Genomic DNA, 20,343 nt, shown 5'->3' on the forward strand with positions numbered 1-20,343 from the left:
TTTATGGCCTGCAAGCTGGAAAGTCACTCAAACGTCCTTCAACCATACAGTCCTGAGAGCCTTAAGGACTCAGTGTGACTGGAGAAAAGAAACAGTATCTGACCTTTGCCCCTCAGTGGCGAACACTCTGATGTATTGAGTTCTGCAGTGTGTGCACTAAAGACAGCTCCAGTAAATCCCTGGATACCAGCCATCAGACTTCACCAAGTCTCCAGTCCTCAGCCACTAACATGGGGGGTCATTTTCAACATGGGGGGTCATTTTCTTCTCTTGGCCGCATTGTCCATCGGTGTAACAAACATGGTAAAACCATCATCAACTCCCCCAAAAAACAATCTACACATAGTAAATCCATAAGCCACATGTTCACGAAGGGATCTCTTTCAAAATAAGCTAGTAAATGCAGGGGTGTTTCTGTCTGCACATCTCTCAGGCAGGCAGCAGGGGGCAGTGTGGGCAGTGCTTGTGAACGTCCTTCAGGCAGCTGGGATGACCCCTGAAGAATGAGCTAAGGTTAACAGGGTGGCCTAGATCTCCAGCTCTGCCTGAGGTTGTGTCCATCCCAGGACTGGCCTGTTTTCCTCTGCCTGGCACAGGTAATAGAGCAGACAGAGCAGCACTCGGGAAGTCACAAAGGCAAAGCTGAAATGCACGGAAAGCAGAAGACGCAGCTTGGAACCAGGCAGGGCTTCAATAACCCGGCATTATTAAGTTTAGCACGAGCTCTGCAGCAGCAGAGTGAGAAAGCACATTTTCTGCAACTGAATAGCTCCCATTTTTTATTTTCCTTGCAACTTAAAGTTCATCTTTGGCAGGCCATTACTGCAGTGTTTAGCCAGGCTGTGCTGATGGGGGGTGCTGCCTGCAGCTTCATGGCCCAGCAGAGGCAGCTGTTCTGGGGGAGATTCCCTCTCTACACCCCCCCCCTCCACTTAGCCTTCATCAGGAGCAGGAGATGGTACCTTGGGACAAGGGAAGGACAGACAGCAGAGGTAGCCATGGAGATAGAGGTTGCCGTGGAGAGAGAGGTTGCCGTGGAGAGAGAGAGAGGATGCTGAGCTCAGGAGAGAAAAAGAAAGACAAAATAATTTGGTCAGGGCCGGGAGGGTGGAGCGATGCACTAGTATGGCCAAAAGCAAAACACTGCAGGAAAACAAGAGTCAGTCATTTAGAGGTTACGGCTGACATCCTTAATGTTAGCCCAGTCCTAACAGTTTTCACAGCACTCACCAGGAGAAAACTTCAGAAAGCAATGGGAACTATATATATAAAAAAAACACACACATCAGATCTCTGATTTGAGAAAGTTGGGAAACAGCAGGAGAACAGAGAGATATAAATAAAGGGGGCAGGATGCGATAGCCTCGTTTCTCACCGCTTCCTTTCTGTTTAAACAACCCCAAGGTGAGAACGAGTCGTTTCTAAGGCCTGTAGTAGGAAGCTAACAAGTCAACAATCCAGCGCGTTACTGGGTTTCATTTCCATCAACGGCTACTGGCAGGTCAGGTCAGCATTCTCGCGCTCGGTGGGTACCGTTACACAAACCATCAGCTGTGGGGTGCCTGCTGGGGATGACTGTCACTCGGGAGACGGGGGGGGGGGGGGGGGTGTATTACGTTGTGGGCGGTCCTACATACCAAATGGGTCGTTTTCCTAATGAGACAAATTGCCTGCGTGTTCTTACTAGGAATGAGTGAAAAGTGAAGCGTCTCCTCTCTCTTGATGTTTATTTCTGTCCCTGTCTTAAGGATTAGTAAACACTTCAGTCACAAACAGGGCACTGTGAACTACACAGCCAGATTAAGCAATCAAGTGTGGTGGTAAGTATAAACAGAATAGGTTTAAAAATGAGAGAAATGTACATTTAGTATATTGGAGTGTCTAACAGTAGATATGCAGTAAGAACACTCTGGGTCCTGTGTCATCGCTGTTTATGCTTTCCACTGTATGAGAAACACAGAGCTGCAGTGAGCAGGCAGCAGTGTTGTACCACAGCGCCCTCTTTTGGGAATATGTTGCACCACAGCAGCAATACAAGCTCACTTGGTATTTAAATTTTAATGTGCGAGTAATTTGTCAAGACAAAATAAAGAGGTAACGATCCTAACAGACAGATAGCAACAATTAAACGTACGCTGCTGTTAGAGAACAGCAACATTAACCACACGCACCGTTCATGATGGAACATTTTATTTCATGCTACGACTGACGGCATCACACATGAACAGAAAGATAAATAATAAAGCAAGTCATCAAAAGTGCCCATAAAATCAAAATTTGGTACAAGAAAATTAAAAGATATAAAAACCCTCACCGTGATGCTGCACAACATCATTTCGATTTGTGTTTCGGATTTTGGGGTCTTTCAGATGAAAACTTAATTTTAGAGGTAAAGGGTTTTTCAGGGGTGTACATTCATTATCATTCCTCATTCAATTGTGCTGCAACTACAAAACGGTGGCGTCACTTTGATGAGTGCCCGGGGACCGGCCTGCCTCCGCACCGTAGCGTCACACAGCTTTCAAAATACTGCAACACGTAAGGGGTGTCTGCGATGCCTGTGCTTTGGTCTTATAAAGTTATCACATCTAAAATGTGGCCATTGGAATTTTCTATTTTCCCCCTGAGGCAGAATATCAAATTTTTGCCACTGAAGTCCTTTTGCTCCTTGTGAAAGGTTCTTGCGTTGGGCAGGAGCTAATGGACCACGCTGCCAAGGTGAACTTGCATAGGGTGATTGTTGGTCTAAACAGCAGGCATTGTGCGGTGTACTGATCAGAATCAAAGGAGAGAACACAATAGATGTTCTGATTCAAACATTTTTACATGATTCAAGCTTGTTTAACAGACCATTTTAAAAGTACCCAGAGTCAAGCCTATATTAGCAAAGGATTCATTACATTCTGCATTCTCTAACCAGGAGGCCATTCGGACACAAGATTTCACTCTTTGGCTTCTGTTCCTTGATGTGCTTGTTAAGAGTCCCAGTGTATGATTGCACCACGTATCCTGGGGCAGTTCTACGTCTTGTTCAGTAGCAACGCGTCACCTTTCGGGTGCTTTGCATCCGCCTATCAAATCCATCCCACAGCAAAAAGAAAGCAAACATGTAAAAAGCAACGGGCAAGCCTGTTTCAGGACATTCAGGACACTTCTCACTCAGCGTGTAGAGGACGGGTCCTTATGGGAAGGTGGGGAGCAAAACTCACTAAAGCAGACTGCAGAAAGAGAGGGATGAGTGTGAAAGAGGAGGAGAGGAGAGAGGGAGGAGGAAGCAGCTGTCTGGGCTCCCAGGAGTTCCATCCATTCTGGCTAATCTGACAGCAGATATTATTGGTGGCTCTCACTCCATCCATCCCTCTATCCATCCCTCCATCAATCCCTCCATCCATCCCTCCATCTCACAGCTACTGGTGCACATTTGTGGGAGCAAAGCGGGGCCTTACAACACCACTCGCCCTCTGCAGACGTGCAAACACCACCTTTTCTACTCGTTCTGTTCTCTCGTTTCTTTCGTCCCCTCTCTCGCCACGATTGTGGAATCAAACAAACAAAAACAAGAATTAATCGAAGGGCTTGCTCCCCTCACCACCTCCACCCATGCAGCCATCGCAGGGCAGTCAAGCATCACACGGTCTCGATCAGCCTCCGTCGGCGGTTAACCCCACCACGGCCCGCTGCTGCTCCGGGCTCTCGGGACAGTCAGACGGGCAGCACCACACACCCCTGCCACGGCAGGGACAAACACACCTGAGGTTCTAACGGTCAAGAGCTTCAGGTCTTGGGCTGGTCCGGAGGCGGATGGGCGGGGCAGCTCGCAGGCCCGGCCTTCCGAGACCAGCCCAGAGAGAAGAGTGCAGCAGAGAGACTGGCCTTCTCTCTCTCAACCGGTACCGCCCAGCCGTGACGGGTCCTTCAGTGCAGTCAACTGATAAGGAATGAGAGGCACACAGGCACTGCCAAACATGCTGGAAAGGCCTTCGTCTTCACAGAGCAATACAAAACAACTTCACCAACCAAAAGTACCTGAGAAAGAGAAGAAGTAAAAGAAAGTTCAGGAGTAAACAAAAGATATTTCATTTTCAAGTCCCCAAACAGATATCAAAACAAAAGAAAAAAAAACCCCACCAAAAACCAATACATTCATGTTCGTCAGATGTACCTGGCTTCAGATTCTATCCACATCACTCCTGCTTACCAGGGACAACGGAACCAAAAGAGTCTCAACATGAAATAGCAAGACAAAATTGTCTTAATCTCAGTACTGGTGCACTGGATAAGTCAGCATGTGCAAGAGGTCACGACCCCGAGCAGGCAGCAGGCCCGATGAAGCGACCCACGTCCAGACCCGTCCGCAGGGCCGTCGGCGGGTCAGCACCCACATACGGCTGCTGGTCCCCCACGGCCGCCCTCCGCTCCCTCCTTTGGGGGATCTGGGACGATTCATCTTTGTTCTTCAGCTAGCAGAACCGTGGTGCTGACGGAGGGGCCTGATGTGGGTCGGACGGTCTCTGCAGTAGCAGCTTGACTCGTATTTTGCAGAGCTGGCGTACAGATTGTGGTGCTGGCAAAAAGACATCATCAATCGAGCCCGTCTTGCAGGGTTATTTAGTCCGACACACTTCGGCCCAGTGTGTGTGTGTGTGTGTGTGTGTGTGTGTGCTCTCAGCTTTTAACGGTTAGCGTAAGCATCAGCTCAGAAGGAGGAGTGGGCATGGCTTATGGCGTGGCTCCGCCTTCTTTAGTAGAACTTATCGTCGATGCGGAAGTGTGGCCTCGTGACATCGTCTGGGTTCAGGAAGACCGAGATGGACTTGCCAGGGTTCTCCGTCACCAGTTGCTGCAGCCTCTGGGCTAGTCGTTCGTCCTGGGGCGAGGCGGGCCCGGAGGGCCCACCGCCGGGCGACCACGCCCCGTGCCCGTTTCCCGACCCGGCTGCTTCTCGTTTCAGCTCGCACGCCTGCCGGGCCTGCTCCAGAGCCACGCGCAAATGCTCGGTCGGGTCCGAGCGCAAGTGCGCCAGCTTACGGGCCACCAGCAGGGCGGCGCCGTCGGTGAGGTGCTCCAGCATGTTGTACTGAGGGAGGAAGTAGTTGGGGCAGTTTTTGCCCAGCACGCAGTGGGCCAGCTCATCCAGGAGGCCCAGGAGCAGGCGCGCGGGCATCTCCTGGTCCGGGCAGCTCAGGTAGGAGGCGGGCAAGCGGTCGCAGGCCCAGAAGAGCAGCGTGCGGAGGTGGTAGAGGCTGAGGCTGCTCCGGGGTCGCGCCAGAACCCTGGACAGAACCACCCTGGCCGCCTGGAAGGCGGTGGACATGGGGTACGGTATGCACTTCTTCAGCTGAACCTCGCTCCGGGAGAAGGCCAGTCTCCACTCCCGGTCGGGTCTGGACGCCACGGGCGAACCGCAGGGCAGCAGGTAGAAGCCGCTGATGGCCTCCTCCTCCGTGATCTTCCCGTCCCAGAAGTGGTTGGTGGTGAGCCAGCCCTGGGCCACTGCCGGCCAGCCGCGGAACGACACCACGGGCAGGAGGTCGTAGAGCACGCGGCTGGCGCCCGCCCTCAGGATCAGCGTGGTCACGGGGCCGTTGCGCTCCACGCGATCCGGAACCGGAATCCCCCTCTGGGGGTTCCGCCGCAGCTCCTCCACGGCCACGCCCACCACGTTCCAGAACCAGTCGGCCACGAGCAGCGGCGAGAAGTAGCATCCGTCCAAGGACTGCGACGTGTGCGGGGAGGACGGAACCGTCCCCAGGATGGACCCACCCTCTTCCTCCACGTCCTCCTCTTCCTCAGGCCTCCCGTCTGCCTCGTCCTCGCAGCAGAGGGCCCAGCGGGCCAACATGGCCGGGTCGCACAGACGCAGGCTGAGCCACGAGTGGCACGGCGGAGACTGGCGCATGTCTAGCGTCACGGGCTGGTTCCGGTCATGCAGCTTGAGGGCGGGCACCAGCAGCGTGAAGTCCAGGTCAAAGTCCACACCCCGGGCGTAGTCACCCAGGTCCTCGGGGTTCAGGTCCACCACACCCTCCCGGGCCCCGCCCGACAACAGCAGGTACTCGTTTGCCACCGGCAGCCGCTTGTCCACCTTCTGGACCAGGCCTGAGAAAGGACACATTCACCCCGTCAGAAAATGGCGCTTACAAATGCAGAGAAAAGAACCCATATCTTTTACTGAAGCACATCGCCCAATGTTCAATGACATTATCACTGGCTTCAAAATCACATCAGCTTTGACTGTCTCTGTTAAATGTCAGCTTTCGCCGACCTGAGGTAACATTTCACAGGAGTTATATGGTTTCTAAACTAAAATGAAAAAGTCATTTAAAGGTCTTAACAGAGGCCCAAAGCTGCGGAGAACCTGCGTGTGAACGGAGCGCAGTTTGTACGGGCGAGCGCGGCCGTGTTGGCTACTAACACACTCCAGCTCCACACCAACTCCTGCAGTTATAAACGTGTGTGTGAAGCGAGCCAGCGTACAAGCCCTGCTGGACACCAGACATGCGTGTCCAACTCCAGCATGTGTGAATGAGTACAGAAGAAGTGAGAAAGACAGAATGTGTGAAGTGTGTGTGTGTGTGTGTGTGTGTGCACTCCCATGTGTCTGGGAATATGCAGTGGAGAACAATGCAGAGAACAACTCAACAGGGAGGAAGAAACAAAATCACACACTATATAAACCCACGTCTCCCACCGCCAATTACCAGCCAATCAGAAAACCCTGGCCTCCTCCCCCTCCCCCCAGAACCCTGCCCTCCTCCTCCTCCTCCCCCTCCCCCCAGAACCCTGCCCTCCTCCTCCCCCCAGAACCCTGCCCTCCTCCTCCTCCCCCCAGAACCCTGCCCTCCTCCTCCCCCTCCCCCAGAACCCTGCCCTCCTCCTCCCCCTCCCCCAGAACCCTGCCCTCCTCCTCCCCCTCCCCCCAGAACCCTGCCCCCCTCCTCCTCCACCCAGAACCCTGCCCCCCTCCTCCTCCACCCAGAACCCTGCCCTCCTCCTCCTCCCCCCAGAACCCTGCACTCCTCCCCAAACCCCACCCTGACCATGGCCACTTCAGCTGGACACGAGGTGTTCTCCCGCTCCACTCTCCTGTGGTGGGACGAGCCCGTGCACACAGACTGGGCCGTGAGCAGCACACGTGTGCAGAGACCAGTCACACCTGCAAAGCCAGTATGACGAAACCCAAGTGTAAACGTGTAAACGTGGGGTGTTGTCGGTGGTTGTTGTTGAGACAGTGGTGACAAACACAAAGAGGAGAAATTCTCAAGTACGTTTAACCTGGAAAGCAGAGAATAAAGGAAGTGGAAAGGACATAAACTGTGAAGGCAGCGTGTGTATGTGCGAGAGAGACGTGTGTACGGGTGTGTAGTTCATCATAGCAACAAGGCCTTTATTTGGGTTTGTTTGTATTGTATCCCAGAGTGATAAATTGGGTCAAACGGGAGGAGGCGGCACAGCCCGGTTCTTATCTCAGAGTGTGATGCGTCCGCACACACGGAGACAACAGCCAGGCCATGAGGGCAGTCTGGCCACTCCACACCCCAGCCTGGTGGAGGTGCTGGGGAGGGTGGGGCTCACACCCGTCAGTGCTTGCCTTGGTGTGGAGATGCCAGCAGCCACCACATGCACCCAAACACACTCCCCCCCACACCAGCACGAGTGCAGACACCCACACACCGCCGCTGTGGCAAGACTGCCAATGAACCAGCATCTCCCAGCTGCTCTATACACCGAACCGGGGGGGGGGGGATATTCAGAGGGGGACATTGACTGCTGTGTTTGCTAGGGGCGGGAGGATAGTACAAATGTGTTTCCCAGGTGAGAACCAGCAACTAAAACATATGGAGAGAACTTAACAGATTATAGCAGCTTGGCCAAAAAAAACACAGCATCTTTTTTGCTATAGTTTACAAAGAAGCTTTAACTCTGGTTTTAAGAAGGGAAGATTAATCACCGTAAATCAACAAATAGCCTCGTGAAATTACACGTTTACTGATTAAGGCCGTGCGTGTTGAACAGCTGTCGTTCTCAAGTCTGGGCTTGAAAAGCCTTTTCTCCTTCTGCTGCTGTACGTCTGCCCGGACAAGCGTCTCCGAACCTTCCAGAGAGCTGCAGGAAAGTCCAGTTTCCTCAAAACGAGGCGTACGGTCTTGGGCACCACGGAGATGCACGCCACACCAGCGGTAAGAGCACGCTGTGGGAGCAACACATCTGTACAGAGACTGCTCCACAGGCCATATGGTTGGCCATATGCTGCTCAGATACGTGACACTCCACGGGGCCCCATAATCATGCAAATCCAACCCTCTGTGGAATGAAACGCCAGCCCTGGAAATCATTTGAGATCCAATTCTGAACAGAGATTCATTCATTATTCTTTTCTTTAACTAAACTCATTCGGCTTAATTACATGAAGCGATACGAGACACAGTTAAACAACGATAAGTGGCTACATCGCCTGTGATGCGTACGGAGCAGGCCGCATGTGCCACGCGGAGGTGGAGGAGAGGTTCAGAAGGGGTGTCTGAACGGTAGGCCCTCACACAGGACTCGGGATCCTCTCCAGCACAGGTGTTGAGGAACTTTCATATTATGTTGCCGAGTCACGAGCTAGCCAGTTAGGAACGTGCATGTGAAATCTGCAGGAAGGATCATGTGAATATCCATTCCAACGTCACAGAGTGTCTCTGGAGAGAGAGCCTTAATTACCAGCTAATAGCTCGCACTTCTTTAATGTTTTGATGGGAATCTATTTATAACCTGCGAATGTGGATGATGTGTGCAGTATTAGATGCCACAAAGCCCCAGACCAGTAATGATTTGTTTGGGGTATTCACTCAGGTCCATGGTGCGCGTCAGATTTCTCCCTCCGCCAAAATACAAAGACATAATACATTTATGGGCATCAGACCCCCAAGGCCCCGTGATCCACTCAGCCTGCTCAACTGGATGTTACCACTAGCGAAGCCAACGGTTTCTGCCATAATTATCACAACACACTGCAGATCAGAACGCTCAACATTCCAAACGCAGTGAAAATTTGCAGTTCCAGTTGGACGTGTAGATGTTTGATTTGTTACATCTCAACTGGGTGAGCTTCTGAGCGCAGCAGCTACACATTAGCCCGTACTCTCGGCTCTTGTAGATCAGCTGGCTGAGCAGGAAGAGCACGAGACCAGCACCACCAAGCAGGGCATGGACCTTCTGGAAGGAACACCTACCGTCATGCTCATAAACCCACAAGCTGCTATGGAGAAGTGCAACTGCCAAAAACTGAATACTGAAACTGGCGCATCAGATGGCCAGAAGTTTGCGGATGGGACATTCGGGCTCGCAATGCCCATCCCAGTTGATCTCAAACATTCTTGGCAGGGTTGAGGTCAGGGCTCTGGGCTCTGGGCAGACCACCAGGGTTCGTCAACACCAAAAGTAATTAGAACATGCGTCTTAAGCACCTCACCTCACGCACAGGGGCGCAGTCGTGCTGGAAGACGCAATGGTCATCCTAAAACTCAAGACTCATTTGCTTTACACCACTCCAGCCAGTGCTTGGCACGATGCATGGTGGCCTTATTTCTTGCTTACAGCTGTTCAGCCATGGACACCTATTTCAGGAAGGCCTCAACGCACAGTCCAGCTGGTACGGTGACCTTTACACGCCACACACACTTGCATTCAGCACGTCACCGTTCCGCTGCTTGGTAGGTCTGCGTGGTTTAGACCTTCTCCACCAAGCTGCTGTGCTCTTACACATTTCCGTGTCACATCGATGGCCCGCCAGGTTTAGCGGGGCGGGTCTAGCGGGGCGGGTCTAGCGGGGCGGGTCTAGCGGGGCGTCTGTTTCACAGATGTACAGTACGCTAGGGCAACGCCAGGACGAAAGTCACCGAGCTGTTCAGTACAACTCCTTTCTATTGGCAATCTTCATCTATGGAGACTGCATGGCTGTGTTCTTGATTTCACACACCTATCAGTAACAAGTATGGCTGAAACTCCTGAACTCAATAATAAACAGGAGTTTCCACACAAGCTATGGAATAAGACACTAAGTCTTTACACACACACACACACACACACACACACTAAAGTAATGATTCTGCATTGCCCGTCTCCTGAGTTAGTCACCACTCAATAATTGAGGAGATCGTGGCCTTCGGTGTTTTTGCTTGTTGTTAATAAATCTCAGGGGCACTTTTCCTCCCATACTCCACTGGTGCTTTAAGAGCGCTGCGATGCAGCCCGTACAGCATAACGAGCTCTCGTTGGAAGAGAGGGTGAAGGGTCCTGAGGAAGGCTCACCGAGGACATGATGCTCTCTGGTGAGGGTCACCGGCCGAACGGCTTCTGAAGCGCTGCTTTGATTACAGACAGGATTACTGGAACTGGAGTGGAATAAATGTGGCACTACAGAGTTAGGCTGTGTGTGAATGTTGATAGGAAAACAGTCAAAAAAAAAAAACTCTGCTTTGAAGTGTTAATTTTAAAAAGGTTTGATCTTTTCAAACACGTATCCTGAAAGCACGGCAATTAGATGAAATAATTAGTGTTAACTTAAGACAGAACCCCAACAACTGTTTGGTAAGTTTAATTCAAAAGAATAAATATTCAAAAACAATTCACCACCGACTCTTTTTGATCACCAGGAACAGACAGATGGAGAAAGGGCAAGAGACAGATCATAAGAATTATCACTTAAAGACGTCTAGATGCCAATCAACAGCAGCTTGGATGGAAGGGGGGGGGGGTGAGAGGGGGAGAGAGAGAGAGAGAGAGAGAGAGAGAGAGAGAGAGAGAGAGAGAGAGAGAGAGCGCACACAGGGAGACTAACAGGCTGGGGGTCACAGGAGTCATGTACCTATTTGACAGGAGTCAAATGCCTAGAGTACCAGAGAAAAGAAAAAGAAAAATCAGAAAACAGAACCGAAAACAAAATCAAAGGAGGGAGCATATTACAGGACAAGGAGAAAACTAGAGGTTGAAAATGAACAGGGAGAAAGAAAGAGGGAAACTTAGAATGGCAGACCCACAGGCAGACAGCAGCAGGTATAAGGAGGATTTCTATTAACTAATCCAATTTTTAAGAAGATTATGTGAAGCTGCCATTATGATATTTTCAGGGAAACAATGAAGAGCTCAGACACATCTGACTCCTCAGTTACAGCACGGGAGGAGGAAACCGGCTGTGTGCAGTTAATGTAGGCTAATATTTTGGCAGGAGAAGGATATCACAGCAAGAAGTGACTGGAAAAGAATAGATGGAAGGAAACACAGAGGATGCTTAGCCAGAATGGAGCTGGCCGTGGATGTTGTAGGGCGGAACCAGACACGATATGGCCACAGTGCCACCTATTGGCCAAACTGGTTCAACCAGGCGAGGAAATGCCATCAAATAATGTTGACATTTCACCAATTTGTGATTAAAAGAATCAGCAGAAATGCCCGGGTTGTGTCTACTGCGTTTTAACTTGTTTAACCACTGTCAACAATTAAACTATGTTCATTAAACATGCAAATACATTTCAAGACCACCAAGTCATCCAAGTATTGGGCAGGTAGTTCACATTAAAGGTTTGAAAACCTTGAAAAGACACAAAAACAAAACACGCTTGTGCATTATTCTCACCCAGCATGTTGAAGATGAAGTCTTTGGCCGTGTGGACCTCCAGCGCCGTCTGGTCCCCGAACTCGCCCTGCTCCAGCTGGACCAGCTCCTGGAGCTGCACCGACAACTGCTCCAGCGTCGCGCCCGAGCGGAAGTCCACCTCGGCCGGCCGCCTGGCCGGGGCCGCGGGGCGGGGAGACACCGCGCTCAGGAGCGTCTCCATCAAACATTACCTGACACACAGCAACTTTTGAAGAGTAATACTTAAAAAAAATTAAAGTGGGCATGTTACACCGCTGCCTGTCCGGCTAGCAGTGTGGCTAACGGGCTAGCCCAGCTCTCCAGATAAACGCTGCCGTTAATCGGCTCAGCCAGCCAGGTTATCTAACCACATCTAACCCCCTGAACGCGAAATACATCCACGGTTATATATTTATAGATATATATGTGCAGTGACTGGTGGTAAAGGGGAAACGGTTGATGTGGTAGCACAAATGTAGCGAGTTAGCTAACCTAACTAACCGAGTCCCTGCGTGATGAATCACGCTCCGCGGATCTGGTTAACCGGATCAAATGAGCTGGATCACTAGACGAGGTGGGGACGGGTGCGTGAAGCTTAACGCCACAAACACCCGTCCCGTCTTTAACACGGACCACGTCTAGGATGTTTCTCGCCGTTCACACGCACCCTGATCCGCTGTCTCGAAGCTCTATACCTTTTGGCCCGGTGTCTCGGTTCTGATATTTGATCTGGAATCCGATTTCGACTCCCGTCATTTCCAAATAGTCCCAGGCACACGGGCACACGCCTTCCCCTGGCTACACTAACCCCGGAAATCACGGGATCGCTCTGGGGATCTTGGGATTAGTAGTATTTATGCGGGACAAGACTGCTCGAACGCTCCCGGTATAGTCTTCACCTGCTCTTCATGGCATTAATTCCTGTAGTTTAGTAGTAGTCTGACTCAGGGGTGTCTTGAGGTCTGATCCAACTGCGCTACTGCCTAGGATGCATTCTTTGATCAGATGCAAATGACTCTGTAAGTCGCTCTGGATAAGAGTGTCAGTTAAACGCCCTTATTGTAAGTGTAAATTGTGTGTTCAGGAAAGTGACCTACAGTTTGTGATGGAATCCAGTTTAGACTTGAGAAAATCAAAAACAAACGTCCATTTTTATTCAACCACCTCCCTCCCCCCCAACACCTTACAATCATATTTTGGTTGAGCTATTAATATTATACAGCCTCAGCTCACCAATATGTGAAGCATCCTCACATTCCAGCATATAAACAACCAACCTATGCATTCAAAATAGTGACTCACACACACACACACACACACACACACACACACACACACACACACACACCTTTCAAGAGCCCCCTGACAGCTTTTAAACTCTTCCTCCCTTCTCTTCTCTCACTTTTTCTCCAGTGAAACATGATCAAAAGATCTTCGAAAACTACTGCTGTGCCCCCCCCCCCCCCCCCCCCCCCATCCCAACCCCTTCACTGAGGCGTCACCTTGAAATACCTCCCTCTCCCTTTTGAAGAGGCTTTCGAGAGACTGGCAGTGCAGATAATTGGTGCTGTGGAGGGAAGACCCGACAGACCAAGAAGTTTGTGGTTCCTGATCGTTCCAGTGAGTGCTTTCCTTAGTGGTTGCCACCTTATAATACAGCATACAACATGTATTCTTGCTCATTACAAAAACAGAGCTGCGGTACGTGTCAATGTACACTGTAAGCATTCACCTCAGAATCATTCTGCTCTACAACTGAAACAGCTGTTTAGAACTACCAATAAAAGTCAAATATAACTTTCTGAGCTTTAAATAAATTCTTAATGGGTAGTAGTTCTGTGCAGTAGGAGAGATTCCCAAGTTTTATACCTATTAGAAAACATGTAATGTAACTTATGCTTATTGCATAGTCAACTGAGAGCACAAACAAGGTTAAGCAGTTAGATTGATGATCCAAAAAATATGAAATGACACTTTCAAATCCCATTTACTTTGAGGGAGGTTTATGGCAAACCATAAAAAGCCACTCTAGCTGTTACCTTTGGAAGGCACAGTGTGGGTGACGGGGAGATGCACCGTTGAAGTGCCCTGTTCTGAGATTCTACTGACTGTGCATTATGGTATTTTGTACTACAACATTTTGATTGATGCTTAAGAGGAAGAGAGATCACTTTCAGTTTGCCCATAACACATTACGTCGTGTCTGTGTGCATGTGTGTGTGTAAGGCCTTTGGGAAATTGAATCCGTGTGTGGCAAAAACATTTGTTCAGGACTGAACACATGCACTAACAGATTTAACATAACCAGAAAAATTAGATGGGCTCCAAACATGGCAGGTGTAAAAAAAAGAATAATAAAAAATAAATAAATAAAAAACACCAGGACGGTGAGGACACTTGGCCATCAGGCTAATAGACCAAAAAGCAATGACCAGGTGCTCAGTTAATGTGAATGATATCAGGATGCAACTGTGACTGTGAATTTGTGCTTATGTTGTCAGGCACTTAAATAAATGATTTCTGAAGTTTGATCCTTGCCAAACGGAGAGTGCTGTGAGATGGAGAAGACAGAGGAGACGCTTATCATGGCCTCCTGAAGCACAACAGCACGTTACGCTCTTATGGATTTTAACAAGGAGACGGAAATCCAACTTGGGTAATGAGCGGCTGGTGGAATACCCACGGCTGCCGAAATGTCAGCGCAGAGGGAAAAAAATGTGCAAAGGAGGATAAAAAATGAAGTAAAAAATAAAAAACTTATCAAAACAGCCTCAGCGCGCAAACTTTAAAACAACCCCCCCCCCCCCCCCCCCAGACACATCCACCCACACAGGAGCACCAAATTGCAAATTAGACCCAATTAAATGGGTCAGTGACATTTAAAGTCATTACAAAATGTAGCTCTACTCTGTTTAGCCCCATTTTCAGGACAGAGGCACTATTTGTGCAGGGTAGTGTGTGCCCTCCCCTAGGTCCCATACAGCAGACTGACATGGCTTTGATTACTTGACCTCAATTTGCAGGGCGATGTTCATAGTCACAGTTAATGAGGGTTTTATTAGAGCTGATCAGACTTTACTGGGACATGCAGTGTCTACTGGAGTGTCTGCCCTCTGTGAAGTTAGCTTATGAGGCTATCTGCCAATTGACTGGGAAGTTTATTAACAAATGTTTAAAAATGGCCCCCAAAATCCAGTGCTCTGCCTATAAGACAGGAATTAGTGCCTTGAAATATTTCACTGTTCATTTGAATACAGATAGGTTGAAACACTCAGCTCCAAAGTGAGGTTGGTAGTAATGGACTGATTTATGCCATAGTCAGAGGAAAGAAACCCTGAAGGGTTATTGAGATGTCTCTGCTTTGGCCTGTGACAGTAATTCAGAGCCTTTTCTCTCACTACATCAGAAGGTCAACCTGGCAATCGGCTTTTCAGACAGCTTTATTTTTTGCAAAAGAAATAAAAATGCAAAATTTCACAATTTCAAGACATCCACTTCATTGCTCATATTAAGTCTCAGCTCAGCCACATGTTTCCATGAATATAAAATGGGGATTTATGTCAGAAGAGAAAAGTGATCCTAAAGCTTCATTATCACCTGCGGGACATGATTGAACAGTTCACCCTCTTACCCATATCAACAATTCTCTTTCTCCAGCAATCACATCGCTCACTCCCTGTTAGTTTGATGGTTTAGTAGCCACGAGCTACACTGCAGATGGGCAGAAGGTCAAATTTCAGAGAGCCATGGCGATCCAGCCAGCAATAAAGAGTATGCCCCCAATAGGTGCCAGTTTGCTGAAGGAGGGGTCATCCGTTAGGGCCTGGTGGTAAAGAGGACCACAAAAGCAGCCCATGCCGGCCAGGAGAATAGTACCAGCCTGGAGAGAGAGAAAGAAGCTGTTAGAACAACAGAAAGGTCCACACGGCACAGCACACTGGTACTGTAGTCAGATACACTGGGGACTGGTGTACTGAATGTTTGCAGCTTTCAAATATTGTTTTGAATTTAACCAACAAAAGTTGTAGAGGGAAAAATGTGTTCACACATACTAATTCACTAGTGAGTTTCCACTAAGCTAGCAAACAGGTTTCTGCTTATAATCTCCTTTTAAAATGGAGCGGCGTTGGCGCGTCCCCACAGCTGCGATTAATCTTACCAGAGCAGGCTTTCTGCACCGGGACGCTCCCAAAAGAGCCAAACTGTGGTAGAAATGATACGTGTTGGCTGTGCTGTACAGCTGCAGACAAAAAGAAACGTGTTAGATCCATTCGAGGCATTAAGTGTACTTAATTTAACCAGTACAACTTAAGTAACTGGTGACGTAACTGTTTTAGCAACGTACAAAACATTCTCTTGACTTTATTTAATTGCTTATAACATACATACCTCTCTCTGGTACTCACTCCTGTCTGAAAGTCTGAAACCTGATATGGAAGGAAAACATACTTGTGCAATACTGTAAATTCTTATTATCGTGTTTAGTGAAATCCCACAATGTAAATGAGAACGTTTACGAACAGTTACTGAATAAGAAAACAGAACGTAGTAAAATACAAAGTTGTTGTTTTAACAAGCACGGCTTTGTTGTTAGTCTTGCGCAAGCTTTTGACATTGACTAGGACCTTAAACCTGACTCTGGTGTCATTTTGGACCGAGCCCCGGGGGGGGAACCGGCTAGACCCACTGGAGGATACACAGCCCAACGACGCTTACCGTGAGCCCCGTACGCGCCGGCTGTGACGGCCAGAGCGCCGCTTACAGCCGCTAACCTTTGCACCGTTAACGACGCAGACATGACTCTCTTCTGCAGCAGGAACTAACGACTATATCACCACCGGAAACATGTGTGAACGTGTGTCGTGTCGTCTGGGGAACCTGGCAGCACCGCGTCCTCCATCCGCTTTGGTCTGGAAACAGAGCCAAGATGGCGCGTCGCACTACAGTTTCAAGACACGTGACCGCTTTCGTGCGCAAACGTTGCTGAAGTGCTTCGTTTATCAGAAACTTAGTTTACAACACGATGCATAATGCACGTTCCAGAGAATCTGAGACTTCTTTGGAAACTTTGTATACTTCACAATATTTAATCTCTCTCTGTCAGTGGAATCTCAGGAGTGTTAATGCAATTTCATTAAAGCGATCTAAGATTTCGCTTTTATGGATGCGTGCACAGCACTGGACCCCACAAAAACGGCTTTAGGCCTATTTGTATAATAAAAATACTGCAATGGTTGCTTTCATGCAGAGGTGGGCATTCAATGTTGAGAAAGAGAGTGTGAGATACAGATCACCAGCAGAGGTGGACATTGAGGATCAGAAAGTAAAACTACTTCCCAGGATTTTACTCAAGCTTGCTGGATTTTCTAATTAGTGCAATCCAGGTAAAATTAGTGGAATCAACACAATCCAGGAAGCCTGAGCAAAATCCTGGTGAGGACCTTTACTTTCTGCACATGGAAGGCCCACCTCTGCTTTCCTGTGTACGTGTTTCGCATGTAGAGGAACTTGTTCCAACTTGAAATGTAATCACTACAGAGGAAAACCGTGAAATGCAATATACACATGACATGGGTTTTCAAAAGCAACGTACAGAATTAAAGCCGCACCGGAAAGCAAATCCCTTGTTATAATGTTTTCACGTCATCTGACCTCTTTAATGAAAAACGATACACAGGGATTTGCATTTAAAAGCAAATCTTAAATTCAGGTGAGAATTGAATAGTCTACCATGAATCCACCATGTAATCAAGGAGCAACTATATTGGCTTCCACTTCAAACGTAGACTGCCTCATTGAAATGCGGTCATTACAGTGCGAGGCAGTGACGTGTAGGAAACGTGACTGAGAAGTAAAAGATCATTGATTTAACGTCGCTCGATCTCTTAAAAATGGCCTACTTGTGAATGTGCATATAACGAAATGAAATGCTGAATTCCTACTGAAACTGAAACGTAATGCAACCACCTTGACATGTAACCATCTCACAACTATATTGTACTGTGTGTTGGTGTGAACAGGCTATTTCAGTATATATATATATATATATATATATATATATATATATATATATATATATATATATATATATTATAGTGTATTTCAGTCAAGAACAGCGCGGTATTCGTGTATCCAATGGGATGCATCCGCCGTCCAATCACAGTCTGCTGCCGGATTTGGGACGTGGTCCATGATATGTGGCGATACAAATTATAGCAGATTCCTAATCGATCTATAGAGAGTCTATAAGAGATATAAATCTAACTCTTGTTGTGCTAAATAGATGCAGTGATGTGACCCTTCTCAACAACATAGTTAGTGAACGGTCCTATAATTTCCGCTGTAGTTACTGTAATTGAACTGGGTACGAATTCCTCCTTGTAGTTTTCGGGAATGGGAGGGAGCTTAATATTTATTTCCAGGGCTTTGAAATTCTAAACGAAGCCGATTTAATTTCAAGATTCCAATAGGGGGCGCTGTTTTACTAGGACCGTTATAAAAAGTGAAATAGGCCCTACCATATTTATGCCTGAATAAAACTCTGGAGTTACATGGTAAATTCGCAAGTCTTTAAAAATTCACACTTAAAAGAGTTCTTGACCTTGGTTGAAGAGGCGGCAGGTTTCAATCTCTTGTTATAATTAACACTTTTTAATTACAACTTAATTAAAAACGGGCCTGTCAGCCATATTTGAGCATGTGGGCAAGTCTGTCCTGGAGTGAAGAAGAATGTTTGCTTGTAGTCACCCAAGTTCTCATTCACACAAATACACTCATACAAGAGTCTTGATACCAATAGTATGTTCCCCTAGCCACATTTTTATAAGTTGTTGTCTTATTGGATGGAGAAGACGTACGTGGTGATAATTTTCACATGCACTTCTGCCATAAAGCAGAGCTGGACACAGTTCTGCTCAAACGTTACTGCAGTGCGTTCTTTAAGTAGACGACTGGGCAGCGTGCATACAACCTCGGACATACTACGTCCACCATTTTACCTGTGTCGTCATATGATGTCACACGATCATAGTTAAATGCTCCGGTTGAATCATGGGATAGGACATGGCTTCAAAATGGCTGCCGATTCAGTAGGCCTAAGCCATCGGGTACTTTTCACTTTCTACGTATTCGGACACACTACCCTTCGTTTTTGTTTTTGCTCTAAGCGTATGAGTGTATATTAGTGAGAGGATCTTTTTTTATATCTGATTGTAATTATACACAGGATAAGATGTCAAATATTCTGTGCCAAACCATTAGATTGACATGGAGCCCAGTCTGCTCATTTCATGAAAGAAAACCTCCCAACTACAGTCTTTTTACACAGGCCATCAGGTAGGCACCTCCACTCATCAAATTGCTAAATTAAGGCCACGACACCTCTAGAAGTCTCAACAGTGCTGTCAGTTGTCCCATATCTTCCCAGCTCCAAAATCAACCAAAACCTTTTTAGACGTAAGCCCCCATGGGCTGCCCTGCTGTCTAAGACCACACCCAGCCTCAGTGGTACCATTAACGCATGCTCAATGCCACCAGTTCCATATGGATGTAGCATTCTAGACAAGATGATGACATGACACAAAAGTCTGCTCACTCCTCCAAGCTCCTGAGACGCCAGCCTGTGAAGGTGTCCTGCAGTACGGGGCACTAAAACATTAGCAGCAGGTCGTTTAAGTCCTGTAGGTTGTGGCGGGGCCGCCATGAGCTGAACACCAGAGCCTTTATAATGCCAACCAGCCTGCACTCCTCTCAACCTCAGCCACTTCCGGGCCTTTCAGGTACTTCAGATAATTGCCTCACAGCTGCCCTTAGTTTCGTAGTCTCTAAAACCAAATTCAATAAATAAGCATGTGGCAGACCTAACTACAAATCCCATAGCACCTTTCTCTGGCCTTGTATACTCCTGCCACCCATATTCTTTCACAGCAGCAACCAGGTCTGGGTACTTTAGCTTCTTCCATTCAAATGCTTCATTTTGTAACACACCTACTGTGCTCAGATTGAATGCAAAATTCTCCTTCTCCTTTATCTTTATGCCAGCAGCAATACCAGTGACCTAAAATATACCAAACAAGACAGACAGAATAGGTATGGCGTTTTCTTGGTCTTAGATGCACAGGTGACCGAATGTGTGACTGCTAATCTCTCACAAGGTTTGCAGGGGTAAATGTCCATTTCTCCAAAGAGGGTCTGTTTTTCTGCTACTTGTTACACATTTCTCAGTTGGTCATGATATTGTTTAAGAAAGGGGGATAAATCAATATCAGAAATGCTTACATTCAGGTCCTGTCATTATTCTGTGGACTTCACTAGGTTAACAAATCCAAGCATTTATAGGAAAAAAAAATCTTTTTGAAGCAAAATTAGCCACGTCGCATACACAAGAGGAAGACCTTGAGGTATGCTTGGCCTATTCTCTTATTGACCATGTTCTAGGGGCCTGAAAACTATTTCACTCTGTCCTACTCTTTGTGTGTGATGGATGAGGTTTCATGGTGGTGAGGTAAGTGTTATTCTGACCACAGATGGATTTCCAAGGATAACTATGTCCGTCTTTTTTATAAATTTTATATATCTTCAAGCTATGAGTTTTCTGAGTGAAACATTAAAGAAACAAAGTCTAGATGACTTATTTTCTGGGACGTTCTGAGGTACTCTGCTGTAGTTAATAGAGTTTGTAGCAATCATAACATTAGCCTAATGACTCACATTATCTGCAGTGT

The 20,343-nt window shown here is 47.8% G+C and overlaps 2 protein-coding genes across 5 annotated transcripts; both read right to left on the bottom strand.

The window, feature by feature from the left end:
- Nucleotides 1-2,213: 2,213 nt before the first annotated feature.
- tmem102 (transmembrane protein 102) lies at nt 2,214-12,915 on the bottom strand. 4 transcript variants are annotated; one of them, XM_076987387.1, is made up of 3 exons: nt 12,316-12,915; nt 11,621-11,846; nt 2,214-6,099 (listed from the first exon to the last, which is right to left on the bottom strand). In XM_076987387.1, the coding sequence occupies exons 2-3, from the start codon at nt 11,820-11,822 to the stop codon at nt 4,742-4,744; spliced, it is 1,560 nt and encodes a 519-aa protein (XP_076843502.1). In that variant the 5' UTR covers nt 11,823-11,846; nt 12,316-12,915; the 3' UTR covers nt 2,214-4,741. The 4 variants fall into 4 exon arrangements, 3 of the variants coding, with proteins under 3 accessions (XP_076843502.1, XP_076843501.1, XP_076843500.1); XM_076987386.1 differs by having other exon boundaries at nt 11,621-11,832; nt 12,122-12,915; XM_076987385.1 differs by having other exon boundaries at nt 11,621-11,832; nt 12,316-12,914.
- Nucleotides 12,916-15,044: 2,129 nt separating this feature from the next.
- tmem256 (transmembrane protein 256) lies at nt 15,045-16,567 on the bottom strand. Its single transcript, XM_076987483.1, has 4 exons — nt 16,337-16,567; nt 16,010-16,047; nt 15,780-15,860; nt 15,045-15,500 (listed from the first exon to the last, which is right to left on the bottom strand). The coding sequence occupies exons 1-4, from the start codon at nt 16,416-16,418 to the stop codon at nt 15,357-15,359; spliced, it is 345 nt and encodes a 114-aa protein (XP_076843598.1). The 5' UTR covers nt 16,419-16,567; the 3' UTR covers nt 15,045-15,356.
- Nucleotides 16,568-20,343: the final 3,776 nt, after the last annotated feature.

Source organism: Brachyhypopomus gauderio, unplaced genomic scaffold (assembly GCF_052324685.1).
Source record: "Brachyhypopomus gauderio isolate BG-103 unplaced genomic scaffold, BGAUD_0.2 sc52, whole genome shotgun sequence".
Taxonomy (NCBI): domain Eukaryota; kingdom Metazoa; phylum Chordata; class Actinopteri; order Gymnotiformes; family Hypopomidae; genus Brachyhypopomus; species Brachyhypopomus gauderio.